At 45.7% G+C, this 17,267-nt stretch overlaps 1 protein-coding gene across 6 annotated transcripts in view; it reads left to right on the forward strand.

The window, feature by feature from the left end:
- The window catches only part of DKKL1 (dickkopf like acrosomal protein 1), an 18,775-nt gene extending 2,858 nt beyond the window's left edge, over positions 1–15,917 (forward strand). The window contains exons 1-8 of one of the 6 annotated variants that reach the window (XM_079950549.1): positions 2,383–2,406; positions 4,515–4,692; positions 6,731–6,865; positions 8,015–8,113; positions 13,144–13,239; positions 13,766–13,913; positions 14,473–14,635; positions 15,405–15,917. In XM_079950549.1, the coding sequence (XP_079806675.1) occupies positions 4,555–4,692; positions 6,731–6,865; positions 8,015–8,113; positions 13,144–13,239; positions 13,766–13,913; positions 14,473–14,635; positions 15,405–15,747 (1,122 nt within the window). In that variant the 5' untranslated portion in view covers positions 2,383–2,406; positions 4,515–4,554 and the 3' untranslated portion in view covers positions 15,748–15,917. Of the gene's footprint in view, positions 1–2,382; positions 2,407–2,571; positions 2,730–3,182; positions 3,484–4,514; positions 4,693–6,730; positions 6,866–8,014; positions 8,114–13,143; positions 13,240–13,765; positions 13,914–14,472; positions 14,636–15,404 lie in introns of those variants that run through there. The other 5 variants (XM_079950547.1, XM_079950544.1, XM_079950545.1 and 2 more) reach the window with 5 other exon arrangements.
- Positions 15,918–17,267: the final 1,350 nt, after the last annotated feature.

The following is a 17,267-nucleotide window of genomic DNA, read 5'->3' on the forward strand; positions in this document are numbered from 1 at the left end:
AAGCTGTTGCAACAGGGTGCTCCCCTCACACGCAGGAGGACGGAGGAGGACCAAGAACAAAGGTGTGTCTGCCCTTATATAGACGTTTTAAATTCCCTGCCCTGGAGCTCAAGAGCACCCCTCCATACATCATGCATACATCACAGAAGGGGTGTAACCCAAGACCACCCCCCACAAACATCATACCTATGGTACATCACAGAAAAGGTGGTCTACAACAGAAATTTGAATGTTGTTGTTTTTCCTGTCTGCCAGGTTATCTGATAATGCCTTATCTGATTGCCTTTCCTGGTAGTCTGGCCATGCCTTTGAGAGGGTGATTTCCCAATTCCTGAGACAATGGGAAGGTTCCCTCACCCCCTCCCTCCTTGCAGAGAGAATATTTGGTTAGTTTGGGAGTCAAAATGGTTTCAGGATGGTCTTCCTGTGCTGCTCCAGACATGTGGTCCACTTATCTATGTACGTGCTTGGTTGGTACATTCATGAACATTATATATATAAGACCTTAATTTTTTTATTTCAGAGGAGAGAAGGTTGTGATCTACTGCTAGGCTTCTGATTTCCCATATGAATTTAGTGAGAGGGTTCGGAATGACAAAATCTCTCCCCCACCCCCCCTCCAGTTCACACACATGCACACACTTCCCAGACGGGGAGAGTCATTTCCTGGAGTTTTAATCATGGTGGACTTTTGACAATATGGTACATGTCAGTTTCACTGGAATCATAAGTCACCACCTAATGGTGACATGGCAGAAATGCAGCCATTGTTCTTATGGAAGCGAGTAGCTTCCTGGCCATGAGAACCAGTCACAGGAATCCAATGTTTATATTACAGGGCTGCTATACAGTGGGTTCCAAACTTTCTGCCCCCAGAAAACACTTTAATCCATGATTTACTTTGTTGTTTTGTTTTTACGGAGGGACCTCTGTGTATCTGCTACAGTACCTCCACACTGCAGAGTATTCTGGGATGCATGCTAGCATGCAGTTGTGCAGGGTGTGGTCCGCTCTTCTGATGTCTAGCTGTCACCCTGTGCAAAATATCAAGAGTGATTCTAAACAATTCATTCAACTCCCCGCTGTGGCTGTGTCCTGCAGGAGAAGACTTTAGGGTTACAGTTACTGGACCCTGCTCCTGTGCTCTTAATGGCAGCTTGTTCTGCAGCTGTTAGCAAGTGATAATACAGCGGTACCTCGGGTTAAGTACTTAATTAATTCCGGAGGTCTGTTCTTAACCTGAAACTGTTCTTAACCTGAAGCACCACTTTAGCTAATGGGGCCTCCCGCTGCCGCCGCACCACCAAAGCACAATTTCTGTTCTCATCCTGAAGCAAAGTTCTTAACTTGAGGTACTATTTCTGGGTTAGTGGAGTCTGTAACCTGAAGCGTCTGTAACCTGAAGCGTATGTAACCCGAGGTACCGCTGTACTTGCTAAGTAAGGGATTGCTTAGTGGACACTGTCACCAGCTAATAATACCTGCAAACCACACTGCTGTGAAAAGTGTTTCTGTCTGGTTAGTTAGCAACCCAGTTCAAGTGTCCGAGGAACACAGATTGAAAATGTTAAGTTGTGGGTTGACATAGCAGACGACACAGCGATTTCTCCAAGTAGCTCTTTATTTTGTAAGCTGGAGTAGAACTGACTGCAAACAGCTCAGCCGGCCTGCTTTTATAGGCAGCCGGCTGTCAACATTGTAGCAACAACAGCCCAGCGTTTCCCGCCTAAAATAACTGACGTGGACCTGAGTGAAAACTATCTACAGACCTGAGTGAAAACTATATACAGTATCCCCCTGCTGGCCCAGGGTGAAACTTCACTACATAACAGAAAATGACTGTGGTACAGTAATTAAAAGCAACCTCCCCCAATCTGGGGCCCTCCAGATGTTTTTTGGACCACAACTTCCACCAGCTCCATAAACAGCATGCTGCTCTTCAAAGATCTGTTGCTATCTGAGTTTTCAATAGCACTACTTGGGCTCATCCACATTTCCGTTTGTCCTGTTACCTAGAAAGCAGGGGCTTGAACAGTTTTCTGCTTGACCCACACTTTCTAGGCATGAATCTGAGCAATTTCCCCCCTGCCCTGCTCCTTTCCCAGGGAAAACCTGCACTTCAGTGCTAAATTGGAGCAAAATAAAACACAAATTGCCACTGTTCTCCCGGGGAAAAGCAAGGGGACAAGCGGAAATGTGGGTATGTCGGGATTGACTCTAAACATGACTTTCCCCCAAAGAACCCTGGGAATTGTAATTTAAAGGTGCTGGGACTTGTAGTTCTGAGGGAGAAACTACAGTTCCCAAGTTATTGAGGGGGGGGGGGGCATATGCTTTACATGTATGGTGTGTAGTCAGCCATAGAGTTCTTCCTGCTCTATTTGATGCCCACTGGAAATCTGTGAGGTAAATTTGGCCGAGAAGCTGTCCCAAGATCACCCAGTGAGGTGCAGGGCTGGGAGGGTGTTTTGAACCCTCGTCTCCCAGGTCCTAGTCCAACACTTTAACCACCACACCACCACACTATGACCACCATTGGGCACTATGACTTAATAGAAATTCTATGTCTACAAGCAATATGCCCTTCAGGCCCTGTGTGTGGCCTAGATGGACCTAAGGCTGATCCAGCAGGGATCTCCATAAGTCCTCCTTCGAAGATGTTTTCTTTCAGTCCTGTGCTTTTAATGTTGAATATCTTGGCCTTTATTGTGTGCTGCTTTTCCTTTTTTGTAAGTTGTGCTGGGTTTAGCAGCTGGGTTTAAATATGTGGATGATAAAGAGATGTGGGGATCTGGTCCTTTGGATTACTGGAGGCAGAGGGAGAAGACACTGAGGTGGACATTTGTGCAATCCTAACCATATCTACTCAGAAGTAAGACCTATTGAATTTAGAGGTGCTTACTTCCAGGTAAGTGGAGTTAGGATTGCAGCCTTCACCTGCCTTCCTGGGCTTTGAAGGCGAGCCCCTCTTACCTAATAGCCTTGCTTCTTAATATTCTGCAGTAGGGGCTGACTGTTTCCTGAACGGTGAGGGGAAAGCACTCTTGACATGCTCAGAAGTGTCCTTTATTGTTACTTCATATGTTCCGTCTAGTGCTGAACTCTCCGGGATTCACATTATGTTCTGGAGTCAACCCTAGCTCAAACTAAACATTGCAAATAGGGTGATGGATGTGAGGCCCTCTAAATCATTCAAGGGACCTCTGGCAGCTTATGGGAAGGCTGTAAAAAGATACCCCACACATACACTGTATGGGTCTGTGTGGAGAAACTGCTGCTCTGCCCTGACAGATGCCAGGCAAAGCTGGCACATTCTGGAACCGGAACCTTTTTTCAAATGGGCCTGTCAGAAACTGACCGACAGGGAGTTCTGCTTAGTTACAGGCTGGCTAGTGAATCGAGGGGGTTAAGAAGAGGTGGGCTGCAGCCCCTGTGTGGGGCAGAGGGATGGCTGACCCAGAAGGGTTTGGGTGTCGAGAAGGGGTGGGTGCGAGGAGGGTGGCAGGCCAGTATCAGAGGTAGTTTTAGGGGCTGTGCTGGTCACCGGTGCCATGGGGAGGGGGGACACCACAATAATGATGTAAATGGAGAGAGGTGGGGGGGGCAAATTTTAGTATCGTATTTCCTTGCTGAAATTCGAGAGCCCTCTTTTTCCTCATGGACCACCCTCTGCTGGAACACGGTTAGTCTGTCTATTGGTGCCACCACCTCAGGGCAGATCCACACCTTACATTTAAAACACACAACTCCCCCCCCCTAATCATCTTGGGAATTGTAGTTTGTTAATGGTGCTGGGAATTGTTGCTCTATGAGCATGGTAGCTACAGCTCCCAGGAGTCATTGGGGGAAATCATGTTCTTTAAATGTGTGTTAAATACAGTGGTACCTCGGGTTACATATGCTTCAGGTTACAGACTCCGCTAACCCAGAAATATTACTTCGGGTTAAGAACTTTGCTTCAGGATGAGAAGAGAAATCGAGCAGCGGCAGCGCAACGGCAGCAGGAGGCCCCATTAGCTAAAATGGTGCTTCAGGTTAAGAACAGTTTCAGGTTAAGAACAAATCTCCAGAACGAATTAAGTTCTTAACCCGAGGTACCACTGTATATGGTGTGGATCTACCCTCAGTGTTTACTGCACTGACTGGCAGCTACCCTTCAGGGTTTCCGACACCTGGTGATGCCAGGGATTGAGGCAGGGAACTTCTGCATGCACAGCATGTGCTCTGGCCCGACCCATGGCCCTTGGGAGCCCCAAAGCACCTGTAAGGCTACAGGATCCCCATCCTTGCTTTTTTCGACTCGGTTTGCCTGGGATTTGGGGGGAAAGGCCTCTGTCCCTTTGGGCCTCTAAGCACTGGTCCACGTGGGCTGTTCTGGGGCAGAGCAAAGGGACGAAGGGTTGTGGGGTTGGGTGGACGCCTGAGTGCAGGAGGGGAGGGTCTTGAGAATAGCCGGCAGGGGCGGTGCCTGCTGGGTTAGCTCCTCTCTCTCAGATATTTCCCCTTTTGCGCAGGTCTGGCTCTGGCAGCGAGAGAATCAGGGATCGGCCCAAGATGCTGCTGCCGCTGGTGTGGGGATTCTGGTGCCTGACAGCTCTGATGCAAGGAAGGACCACGGCATCTGCTGCCTTCCTGCCCCCCAGCGTGGAGAGGCTCTTCAAGGAGTTTCGCAACATCTTTGAGCAAAGCCGGGTAAGGGATGAGGATGATGAGAGAGGGAGAGGGAGAGGGGGAGCATCAGAGCCACACACACCCATCCCACATAATAGAAGGGGTGCTTCAGATGCTCTATGAGCATCTGTAATGAGTTGGGGTTTTTTTAAAAGGGAGGATTCTTGCAATAATCCTGGTATCCTCTGGCTTATTTGGTTTGCGACTCCCACCAGCCCCAGGTTGGTGGAGGCTGCAGTAAACACTGCACAGCATCTAGGAATTCTGGATGGAATCTGCCCAGCCTTTACATTTAAAGCCCAAGGAAGATCTCAAACAACTTTTCTCCATCTTGTTCTCATTATCATCTGATTCCCCACAACCTGCTCATTCTTTTTCTTGCTCATGATGCACTCAGGTTGCATACGCACAATACATTTAAAACACATTTTCCTTCTCCAAAAGGGGTGGGGTGGGGGGAGTCCTGGGAACTATAGTGTACTATTGGTGGTGCTGGAAATGGTGGCTCTGTGGGAGTAAACTGCAGTTCCCAGGATTCTCTGGGGCAAGTCGCGTGCTTTAAATGAATGATGTGTTCACAGTTAATGTTTGTTTGGGTGTGTGCTTTCCCCTGGAGGTGGATGAGAAAGTGTTCCAGTGCTAATTACATTATGGGAATTTAGAATAGCATCAATTCCCAGCCTTTGGGAATGTAAAATGTTGATTTCTCAGAGGTTCACAAGCAAATCTCTCATGATTTTTAGGTTCAAAAGCTGGGGTTTGGGGGTTAAGAATGCCTAATTCTACATATTTGGAAAGCACAATCCTTAATTTCTGCCTTGAAATTTGAATGCTGAAATTAATACTTTGTGCTGGCATAATAAACCCGTTAAATCTACTCTTATGAGCAATTTCAGACTCTGTGGTCTTATAGAAGTCTGCATCAAAGTCCTGCCCTGACAGCACAACAACTTGTGAGCATTTTGTGGGTGTGGCATCTTGTCTTGTAATGGTTAATTTCAATTAATTTCCAGACTTCAAGTTTAAATCTAAATTGTTTCTGCCTTGCTGCAGAAATCACACTGACCTGTTTATTGTTTTCCTCCATGAGAATTCTAAGAAGCTGCAGAAAGGGGAGGGTTCTCACCTGCAGGCACTGAGGATTCTGCTAGACATCTTGGGCTTTGGCAGTTAAACAGTTAAGTGGTGTCTGGCCAGCCATACTTGAGAGGGATCTCTCATCTGAAAGTACCCTTTCATGAAATTGACCAACTACGGAACCGGAACCGGAACCGTTAAGGCTATCATTCTTGGTAGCTGTTCCTCAAATTTGTTTCTTTTTTAAAAAACCACATTGTTATTTATTTATTTCAAAAATAAACAGAAGACTAGTAAGAAAACAAACTTATGTTTATTATTATTTTAACTGATTCCTCTGATGAAGGCTACTTTTTGGAGAGAGGGAGAAGATGCTGTTGGGTTTCCAGACCTGTTTATTAATCGTTCAACTTGATTTCTTTGCATGAAGTTCATGGGGCGGAACGACAATGATGGCTCTTTATCAATCATTTTTTTGTTTGTTTGCTGGAGAGGTTATACGGTGGTTGTGTCAAGCAACTGTTGACTCATACTTTCCCCATCACTTTCCTTCTTGTAAAAAGTTCAAATTAGGGTGGGCAAGAGGGTATCTTGCACAGTGAGCATTTTGCCGGTGGGATCCAAATGCATCCTCAGAGTTTAGGTTTGCACAATTGAAGTACAAATGAAATTCACTTTGAAAAAGAAATGGACTTTTTTGTGGCTAGGAAAGTGATGAGGAAATGAGCGGAAAGGATAAAATACCGGAAGACATGCAAACACTCCGAAAGCGAATTGGGATGAACGCAGCACTAACGCTCATTGTTGTATAACCTCCCTGCAAACAAATAAAAATGAATGTTAAATAAAGACCGCGCATAATCTAACCTCTGTGTAAGTTTTGTCCAAGGGAATCAGGATGCTCAATAAACCGTTCATCCGGAGGGATCCTCTGTCTCCTTTCCCTACACAGTATAATGATCCGTTTTTGTCTATTGTGTAGGAGGACGTGCTGGGGAAAGACCAGCTTGAGCCCTCTGTGGATATCAGCAAGCTGCCCTCAAACTATCACAATGAGGAGAAGCACCAGCGGAAAGTGGGGAATGCCACCGTCTACAGCCACCATGAAATCAGCAAAGTGAGTGAGCTATTGAAAACCAAAACCAAAATGAAGAACCATGGATAACTAAGCTCAGCTTACCTCACTGGCTGGCAATTCAATACCTGGGAATGCAAGTTCTGAGCAATATAGTTGGTGGTGTCCAGGCCGTCCCTATTGTTGGGTAGCCATTTGGGGACATCAAATTCTAGACTAAAAGGCATTTTGTCAGTAACATATAAAATATATACAAGGCAGCAGAGGATGGCTTAGATGCTCAGCCACAGTAAGCAGAACCCCTTTGGCCAGCCTGGAATAGATCTTAGGTCCTGGACTCCCAGTTGCTTATCTGGCAAGGCTGAACCTTGACATGGTTCTTGAAGCAAGTTCATGTTTCCTGTCAGCTTTCACCCATTCTGACAAATGGCTCTCCGTGTACATACTGCAACTCAAGCAACCAACCATCCCAACAAAGCCATGGAATAATCTTTCCCTATGTATTCTTTCCCTCCCACAGTCCACCATTGGTATTATAATCTGATGCATGCTGTTGGGAGACTATGGGTTCTGTCCCATGCTAGCAGACCAACTGAAGTTAATGGACATGACTAACTTGGATTCATTAGTTTCCATGGGTCTAATCTGAGTAGGGCCCCATTGGCACTGTACATTTAAAGTGGCATCCTACATTAAATTTAAACAGTTAGAGCTTCCTCCAAAGATTCCTGGGAAGTATAGTTTGTTAAGGGGTGCTGAGCGTTGTTAGGAGACCTCCGCTGCCCTCACAGAGCTACAATTCCCAGAGTTCGCTGGGCAGAGGAATTGACTATTGAGCCACATGGAGAACCACAGCTCTGTGAGGGGAATAAGGGCTCTCTCCAGGTGTTGCTAAACTACAGCTCCCATAATCCATGACCCCTGGCCATGTTGTCTGGGGCTGACGGGACAGGCATAGGCTCTCCACCTCTTTCCTAAGGGGGTTGAAAGTCTAGTGCAGGCACTGGAGGACACCCCCTTGCCCCTGTGAAGCCAAGTCAACTGTCCCCATAGCTCTGTGGAGCCTTGGCCATGAGGACGTTTCTGCCGTCAACCATGCTGCCTCCTCACAAATGTTTAAAAGTAAGGAGGCTTCTTCACTTGTTCTGTCTCTCCCACACAATCTTAATGTTGTTCTCTCAAAATATGCAGATGACTGATAACCGTACAGGAGAGATGGTGTTTTCAGAGAAAACAGTGACTTCTATTGAACAGGCAGACGCCCGCCCAGAGGAGGAGGAAGAGGATGAGGTCAGTGCAAGCTCAGGAGGGTAACAAGCCCACTCACCTTTCCTCAGCTAATTTTTTGGTTGCATGTGACTTGGTGTGTGTGGCAAGCTGCGTGTTAGACTCTAGATGTGTCCCTACAGACCTCTCTGTCTGGTCTTTAGACCTCTCTCCTTTTGTGGGCATACTTCATATCCCCCTTGCATGTCTATGCCAGGCTTGAATATGTCTTAAAACTCTGATCATGCCTTTCAGTTCCCTGGATAGAGAATAGGGAGGGGTAGAAACTAGCCTGATCTACACAGGTGGGTATTTACGCTGGGAAGTTTATAAGTAGGGATGGAAGGCTGCAGTTGCCCTGTGCTATCTGTCCCCAGCATTTGATACTGGCAGTTCAGTTCAACTATCATGACCAATAAACCTCGTTAGACTAGTGTACCTCTGCTTTCCCCAAAAGGAGGGATGGGTGAACTTCTGGTCCTCTGGATATTGTTGCCCTCACCAGGGGTCAGGGGGTGATGGGAGGTGGAGCCCAGCAACATCTGGAGGGCCACAGGTTGCCCCCTCTTTCTCCCTATTCCCGTAAATTGGTCTTTTCCCTATCCCAGAAATTCCTCTTCCTCTGACCCCCTCTTCTCTCCTGGAGGGGGTAAAAGAATGTGGACCCCCAGCTTGGACACCCTCCCACTTCTCATTCTAAGCATAAAGTCCTTCTCAGGCTGATTCCCACAAACCACTGAGGTAATATCCTCACCCTGGTTGCATTTTATCTGTATCTTTCCAGGAGAAAAAGCCAGTGGCTAGTCAGGAAGAAAATGGCGCTGAGGCAGACAGAGAGAGCACTGGGCTCAGATTCCTCAAGCTGGGCCCACCCCAGCCGAGGCCTAGGCTGACCTTTCTAATCTTCCGCTTGCCCCAGCACCTTAAGAGCAAGCCCATCCCCGAAGCCAACTGGGAAAAGGAAGAGCCGGCCACTGACAGGAGGCACAGGCTGCTGGCCATTCGAAATGGGCTTTTGACAGCCCCCCACCCCATCAAGAAGAAGGCCCTGCCTGTCACCCCAAACCGCAAGCTCCTTCCACGAAAGCATCATTTCCTTTTCTTCTGGCGGAAAATATAAGGCAGGAGGGAAACCTCTAATTTGCCTGGGCAGCAGAGAATTTCTCTGGTTTCCTAGCTATTTCCTCTTTCACATCCACAGGGTGGCAGGCTGGGGAGAGAATCCTCCAAAAGGAGAAAAGAGTTTCTCTCAAATTCTTGAAATAAAAATCTTTCCTTTTGAAAACAAAACCCTGAGAATGAGCAATTTGTATTTTTCTTTTCTTCTTTAAAGTTAATATTATAGGATCAGGTTCTTGGATACAGAATAGCACAGATAGAACCTCCTGAATCCTGGCTGGGATTCAAAACAACAACAACAACTCTTCCTGTGCTACCACTGCATGTAACAGTGCACATGGGCAACATACACAGGTCTCTGCTTGCAAGGAACTTACAATTTAAAATCAACAATGGGAAAGCAACACAGGGAGGGAAGAAACATGGGTGTCTGCTGTGAAATGTTCTTAAGCATTGCTACAATCACACCCACACCATACATTTAAAGCACATGGCTTCCCCCAAAGAACTCGGGGAACTGTAGTTTACTTATCACAGAGTCCAATTCCCAGCACTGTTAACAAACTACAGCTTCCGGGATTCTTAACGGGAGCGGCATGTGCTTTAAATGTATGGTGCAGATGTAACTGTGGAAAAGGTAGGTGTTGAATTTGAAGGGAAAGAGAGAGGTGGCAGCAGTTCCACCCCTCGTATAGCTGGTAGCAAGGGAGTATAATTCTTATTATTTCCACAATAATTCTTCTTACACTTGTCATATTGTCACTGACCTACAAGCTATAGTAATTACCAGCAGTGTTCGATATTACATCCTCAAACTGTGAGCAGTTTGTTCTGTTCTGTTGGTTTCAATGAGAGCAGCCCAACTCCCCCACTGAAATCAACGGCCCGTCAGGTTACTTCCATTTTGCTCTCCTCTGATTACACCCAGCCCTGTTCAGAAATAGCAACATTTGGCTCTAAGAAAACAGACTGAATTTGTCTCTGTGCAGAGAGGAAGGAAAAAATAGAGAAATATATACATACACACACACCCCTTTCTAGCACTTTCTTCTTGTAGCAGGCTGGGAAATGGTTGGTTAGACCTAAAACCTGGCCTGCAAGTTAAATCTGTCTGTGCTGGGGCATTCAAGGTTCTGTGCCAAAGTAACTCATTCCCCCCCAACAGTCTTGGTTTCAGGCTCACTGTCTATAATCAAAAGGCCTCACAACATGGAATAAAACATTACATCCCAAAATATATATGAAATTTCAAAATAAAGATATGCATAATCATTTCCACACAGAGCAAAATTTGGTATCTGACCAGCTAGATTAAAACATGGAGTTAAATAGGATAGTCACCAGCCCAGGAAACAGCAATCGACTGAATAAATTTGTACTGATTGATGCTCAACATTAAATAAAGATATTCCATATGCAATAGAATCACAGAGTTGGAAGGGACCCTGAGGATCATCTAGTTCAACCCCCTGCAATGCAGGAATATGCAGCTGTCCCATGCGGAGATCAAACCTGTGAGACCTTGGTGCTATCAGCACCATGCTCCTTTGTATTTTTTCCCCTGTAAAAACAATCAAAATTAAATCATTTTTGTTATTGTTTTTACAGAAAAACACGAGAGAGAAAATAAACAAGAACAAAATTCCGCCCTGCTTGAGACAGAGTAGAGCAACTTGTTAATCTGATAACAGGAAGCAAATTCTTGTTAAAATCTGAAAACTCAGTATATGACTAGCAGCTTCAACAGCAACCTTGTTCTTGGCTCGCTATATAGTTCCATACCAAGAAAAGCTGTACTCTGTGACTGGAATAAATTACAAAACAAAAAATAAGCCGTATGTTTCTGTGCATGAATGATGGGGAGAGGCAGATCCATTGGAAATCACTCACCCAAATGAATTTCTGAGGTTTTATCTGGCACTTCACTCTTCCTTTCAAATCGAACAGGTTCACACTTGCATTTAAAAAGGAAACCTGAACTAAAAGAGGTTTTCCACATTATGTCTTCTTTTTGAAGAGAAAACATCAAACCACCAAGAGATCATTATGCATCTGACTGTCATACCAGACCATACTTAAAACTACGGTATTTTCCAGCTGTGCTTTATGTGTGTGTACTGAATGTAAGAGTAAGAATTGAAACAATTCTCGAAACGGGTGCTGTACATTGGAAGGCGACACTCAGCATCCTGTGTTCACCACACTTGTGAAGGATTCTTGTGGAGATAAATGGCACAAACATTTTAAGACAAACATCTGTGTACTAGAAATGCCGCTTCCAAACTGAGGTAGTTTGCAGGAGAATTTGTGGCATGTAAGGCAAAACAGCTGGTGTGCCTGAGAGGGATAAGAGGTTTATTTGCAATTTTCCGACTGTCTTTCATGTGCTCCAAGCTCTGCTTGTGTGGGTGCTTTCTTTTTGTCTGATCTGAATTCTTCCACGAGGTGGGAGAGGTGACGAGATAGCCTCTTTGGGATGCTGTGAGGTAGAGAGACTGTGACCGGCCCACGGTCACTCAGTGTGAGTTTCATAGCCAAGTGGGAATCGAACCCTGGTCTCCTGGGTCCTATTCCAGCACTCTAACCACTACACCACACTGGCTCCAAGTTCCACACAAGTGTTGGTAACATTAAAAGCTTTATCAATGGGTTTCTCTACAGTTCTCTAGCAGGGCTCTTGATGAAGGCCTGCAGCAGAGCTTCTCCTAGTCCAGAAGCAGCGAAGCTCAGGCTGGCGACCAAATGTGACCCCACAGGCCTCATTAAATAGCCATCAGGACTTTCTGTAGGCTGCACACCCTCCCTATGAGTTCACCAGCTCTGCTCCACAACCTTCTTGAATGCTTTTGCCAGCCTCAGAAGATGTGCCCTTGAACTACGGTCCCTGCTCCCCTGGATGCAGGTTGTATAGGAATCTAGCCTTTGCAAGTCACCGCTGTTGACCCCACCCCTGGCATGTGGCCCCTGGAAGGCTGCCCAGAAGGGAATGTGGCCCTTGGGCTGGAAAAAGTTTCCCCATCCTTGTCCTATTTCAAGGGAAGCAAGAAATGGGGGAGCTTGGAGCCTGTGCTTAAGCACACAGTTAAATTCCCTACGACTGTATACAATGCTAGTTGGGAATATACATGGGAAATGGAGCTGTTTATATTCCGGTGTGCATTCAGAAATAAAGCTTGCAGTAACCATTAATATTCCAAAAGGAGTAACACTCTATTATCTTCTCTTACATGTAGAGCAGGGACACGGGTGGCGCTGTGGGTTAAACCACAGAACCTAGGACTTGCTGATCAGAAGGTCGGCGGTTTGAATCCCCGCGACAGGGTGAGCTCCCGTCGCTCGGTCCCTGCTCCTGCCAACCTAGCAGTTTGAAAGCACGTCAAAGTGCAAGTAGATAAATAGGAACCGCTCCGGTGGGAAGGTAAACAGTGTTTCCGTGCGCTGCTCTGGTTCGCCAGAAGCGGCTTAGTCATGTTGGCCACATGACCCGGAAGCTGTACGCCGGCTCCCTCGGCCAATAAAGTGAGATGAGCGCCGTAACCCCAGAGTCGGTCACAACTGGACCTAATGGTCAGGGGTCCCTTTACCTTTACATGTAGAGCAATCTATGGGAAACTTACAGGTTTGAACTGAGGTAGGGAGAAGTCCCATCCTAGTAGCCAGCTAAGATGCTCCACAGAAGCCAACTGCAGTCTTAAATTCAGCCATTACCCAGCAACGAAATAGGGAACTTGCTAGTGCAATGGTCTTGTAGCCAGTGGCGTAGCGTGGGGGGTGCAGGGGGGGCTGGCCGCACCGGGCGCAACATCTGGGGGTTAGGGTTAGGGGGTGCAAATCCACGGGTTACGGGGTGCAAATTACTGGCCTTGTCCCGGGTGCTGACAACCCACGCTACGCCACTGCTTGTAGCCCTTTTTAAATATGTCCTTCCTCTCCAGCAGGAATGTGTGAGTGACAGTGACTGCCAAAAGGACCAGTTCTGCTTTAAGTCCTTCCTTGCTTCCCGGTGTCGGCAGTGTAAGGTCAAGAATACAGTGAGTACACTCAACTTTGCTGCCAGAAATGTCCCTGGAAAATATTTCTACCGCAGAAAAGGGGTATTCTAAAACAAGAGGCTCCAAAGCAAAAGTCTTTCCATAAGAGTGCTGGCAACCTGCAGTCCTAGTCTGCATGTGGCCCTCTGCCTAATTTCAAAAGCTCTTGAATGTGATCAGTTCAGGCCTCTGGCAAGAGGAATCTGCCCTTCCCCTGACAGACAGCCTGCTGGCCAGGAAGAGAGCAAGAGTGAGAAAGAAAAAAAAGGGTACCAGAAGAAGAGAGCAAAGGGCCTTGGTCCTGTGCACTTTTGGTACTGGTCTGCTCCTATTTTGAAATGCAAACACAGAAGCTGGCCTTTTGAGTAGCATATCCTGAATAAATAAAATAAGGCAGGGTATTTTCACTGGTCGTGCCTTGTATTTTAAATGAATTTTCTAGTTTTTAGCTTCAAAGAATAAATGTTGTGTCGTCATCATGCTTCACCTCCTAGATGTTGTGTCGTCATAATGCTTTGTCTTCTAGATATGCTGGAAGGACAGGGAATGCTGTCTGGGATACCTCTGTGTGTGGGGCAGGTGTGCAAAAGGAGTGAGCCGTGGTGAGAGCGGAACAAGATGTGACCCACGCCAGGACAAGTGTGCTCAGGGGCTGTGTTGCACTGCCAGCAATCGTAAGATGGTTTTTATGTACTCATGCCTATGGCGTGATAATCACCTTCCTCTTACCCTCGGATTTGGTCTGCTCATATTTTGTGATGTTGACTGCTTTACTTGGAGTTGCGTGAAAGCTTTTAAACTGAAAGTACCAATTCCTGGGGACTATAATCCAGACTGAGACCACAGTGCCTGTGGAGAAGCAGTTAACCTTTGCCTCTCACACCATGGTCCTGATATAACCCCTGTCCTCATTCTCACAATCAGTAAGCCAACAGCAGGTATTGGTTATAGCTCGTGTTTGGTTTGGGCTACTGAAACAAACCACAAGACTGGATTTGCACATAATGCTATGAGACTTAACTATGGTTTAGCTCACAAGGAGAGGAGCTAAGCGGCTGAATTTTTCTAAATGTGCACCAGTATAGTAGCTCATTCATGCCACAACATAGTTTGTCTTAGTGTTACGTGTGAACCAATCCAGTGTATCTTGTATAGCAGATATTCCAGGCAGATTTTACTTTATGGATTTTCTTCACATAATCCTTTATAATCTTTGTCCTATCTCCAACACAGCTCTCTCGTTCCCAGTCTGCACTCCTTATCCAAAGGAAGGGGAAACATGCCAGATTCCCACCAGTTCCCTCTTTGGACTGATGGGTTGGGGCAGCCTCACAGCCTTTCCCAAACCTAGCCAGTATTGCCCATGTGCTCAAGGGCTGAAGTGCAGAGCTAAAAGGTAAGGAGGATTCTGTCTCTGTAGAATTCTTCACAAGAGAAAGCTGCAACTAAAGTAGCTGCAAGACTGTCTGTTTTGCATTGTTTTAGTTTTGTTTTAAGTGTATCTGCTGTTTCTTGTGTGTGTTTTTTTGCTTTGCTTTTTATTGTACATCACATTAAGACAGTTGTGCAGAAGGCAGTTAATAAATTAATTACAATAATAATACCCCAATAAACTATGTGCTAATAAAACTGTACTCTGTTTTGCAAGACTGATTTAAGATAAAATAAATGAAGTCTTATATTATTGCATTTGCTCCACATATTGTTTTAGGATACTCTGCAAGATGCAATTAATGTTGATTGGACTGGGATGATACCCCCCCTCGTATTTTTTCATTTATAAGATGTCCCCATGTATAAGACGCCCCCTATTTTTTGGGACTCCAATTTAAGAAAATAGGGGGGAGATTGCCCTGTGTATAATATGACCCACAGTTTTTCACATAATTTTAAAGTAAAAAAACCTAGTCTTATACACAGAAAAGTACAGTGTGTATGTGGGGTGCTCAGTGCTTTTTTATGGGAGGACGCAGCGGTACACATACCCCTAAACATTTTTTTTAAGAAAAAAAGCAGTGTGTGTATAAATATAGTGTGTGTGTGTGTGTGCGCGCGCGCATGCATATATATATATATGAGAGAGACACTCATTTAGTTGTGTGTGTGCATATATATATGAGAGAGACACTCATTCAGTCTTGTCAGTCGGTTGCTTTCTCTCCTAGATATACAACAGTTTCCACATGTGAAAATCCAGAGAACAGTGTGGATATTAGTAGACCAGACCAACAGCTCTCTTTCTACCAGCCAATCCTGATGCGTCGTGACAAAGAGGATGCTTATTACGATGACTCTGTGCAAGATGGCCAACTGGCATTAGTCGATCTGCCCACATCTCCTTATTCCTTGGAAGATATTGGCCAACCAAAGGGGCTCAGTGAAGACTATGACGAGAAAAGGCAGTTACCATGGGAGGAAGATATGGCTGATCCCAAACAGGCAGATTTCCAGGAACTCAAGCAATTGGCCAATGAAATGGGGCAGTACATTGGGCCTGGCTTTTACTAATAACAATTGTTTTTGGCCCATGATTTACATAGCTTGTTACTCTTCAATGCTCACAACCCTTTTTATGCTTATCGTCTTAATCTCTGTACTTTCCCTCGTAATCCACTTATTTCTAGATTCCATTCAGCAAAAAGAAAAAAAAGTTTTTGTTAATTAAATCATTCACACCACTAGCTGTGCAAATGTTGCTTTGTTTGCAATGCAGATTTATTTATTTAAGGTATTTATACACTGCTTAATTACCAGTCTCTTATTCTTTACACTGAAGAAATTTATTCAGCGGTGGGAACTGTTAAATATTTATAGCTAAAAAGAACATCTGCATTCTGAAAATCCCATCTTCCGTACACTTTTAGGGAAATGGTTCAGCTTAGGCAGGAAATGGCAAGAGAACTAGGAAGCTGACGAGTTAGTTTTGGGAGACTTGCTTATAGTATACATTGCAAGGCGTGCAAGCCTGGGTGGTGTATGGAGTTCATGGGCTGTCCCCCTCAAAAGGAAAGCAGAGCAATACGTTTGGCACCAGCTTGGCTGCAGGAGTCGTGGGAAGGAGGCATACAAGGCGCCACACAACTATTTTTAGTACTCCACTCTGGATTTGTGTAGCATGGGCGTAGCCAAGGCCCCCCCCCCCCCCCCGCAATCAATACAAATACTTGAGCTCCTGTTCCCCCTGACATGAAGCCTTCCCCCTCCAACATAAATCCTGGCTACGTCCATGTTGTGCAGGGTTTACTCCTGAGACGTTTCTTCTCCCAAAGATATCCCACAAGGCATGCAAGCATTTTTGTGTGCTTTTTGTTGTTGTTGTTTAGTCGTGTCTGACTCTTCGTGACCCCATGGACCAGAGCACGCCAGGCACTCCTGTCTTCCACTGCCTCCCGCAGTTTGGTCAGACTCATGTTTGTAGCTTCGAGAACACTGTCCAACCATCTTGTCCTCTGTCGTCCCCTTCTCCTTGTGCCCTCCATCTTTCCCAACATCAGGGTCTTTTCCAGGGAGTCATCTCTTCTCATGAGGTGGCCAAAGTACTGGAGCCTCAGCTTCACAATCTGTCCTTCCAGTGAGAACTCAGGGCTGATTTCCTTCAGAATGGAGAGGTTTGATCTTCTTACAGTCCATGGGACTCTCAGGAGTCTCCTCCAGCACCATAATTCAAAAGCATCAATTCTTCGGCGATCAGCCTTCTTTATGGTCCAGCTCTCACTTCCATACATCACTACTGGGAAAACCATGGCTTTAACTATACGGACCTTTGTTGGCAAGGTGATGCCAACAAAGGTGTGCTTTTTATTTTACAGTAAATTGTTCTGTTCTCTTCAGACGAAGGATGGTATAGCAATTAATAATTAAACCAATGAGGAGGGTGCAGAAAACAAGAGGGCTAGCTAGCTACATGGGCGTAGCCAGAAATTTTTGTTAGCGGTGGGGGCAGAACCTTAGATTTGTACAGTATTGATTAAAGAGAGGCAGCTGTCCCCCGCACCTTAGCTACGCCTATGGCTGGCTAGAAAAGTTTG

The sequence above is a fragment of the Podarcis cretensis genome (genome assembly GCF_951804945.1).
Source record: "Podarcis cretensis genome assembly, chromosome: 13".
NCBI classification, from domain to species: Eukaryota; Metazoa; Chordata; class Lepidosauria; order Squamata; family Lacertidae; genus Podarcis; species Podarcis cretensis.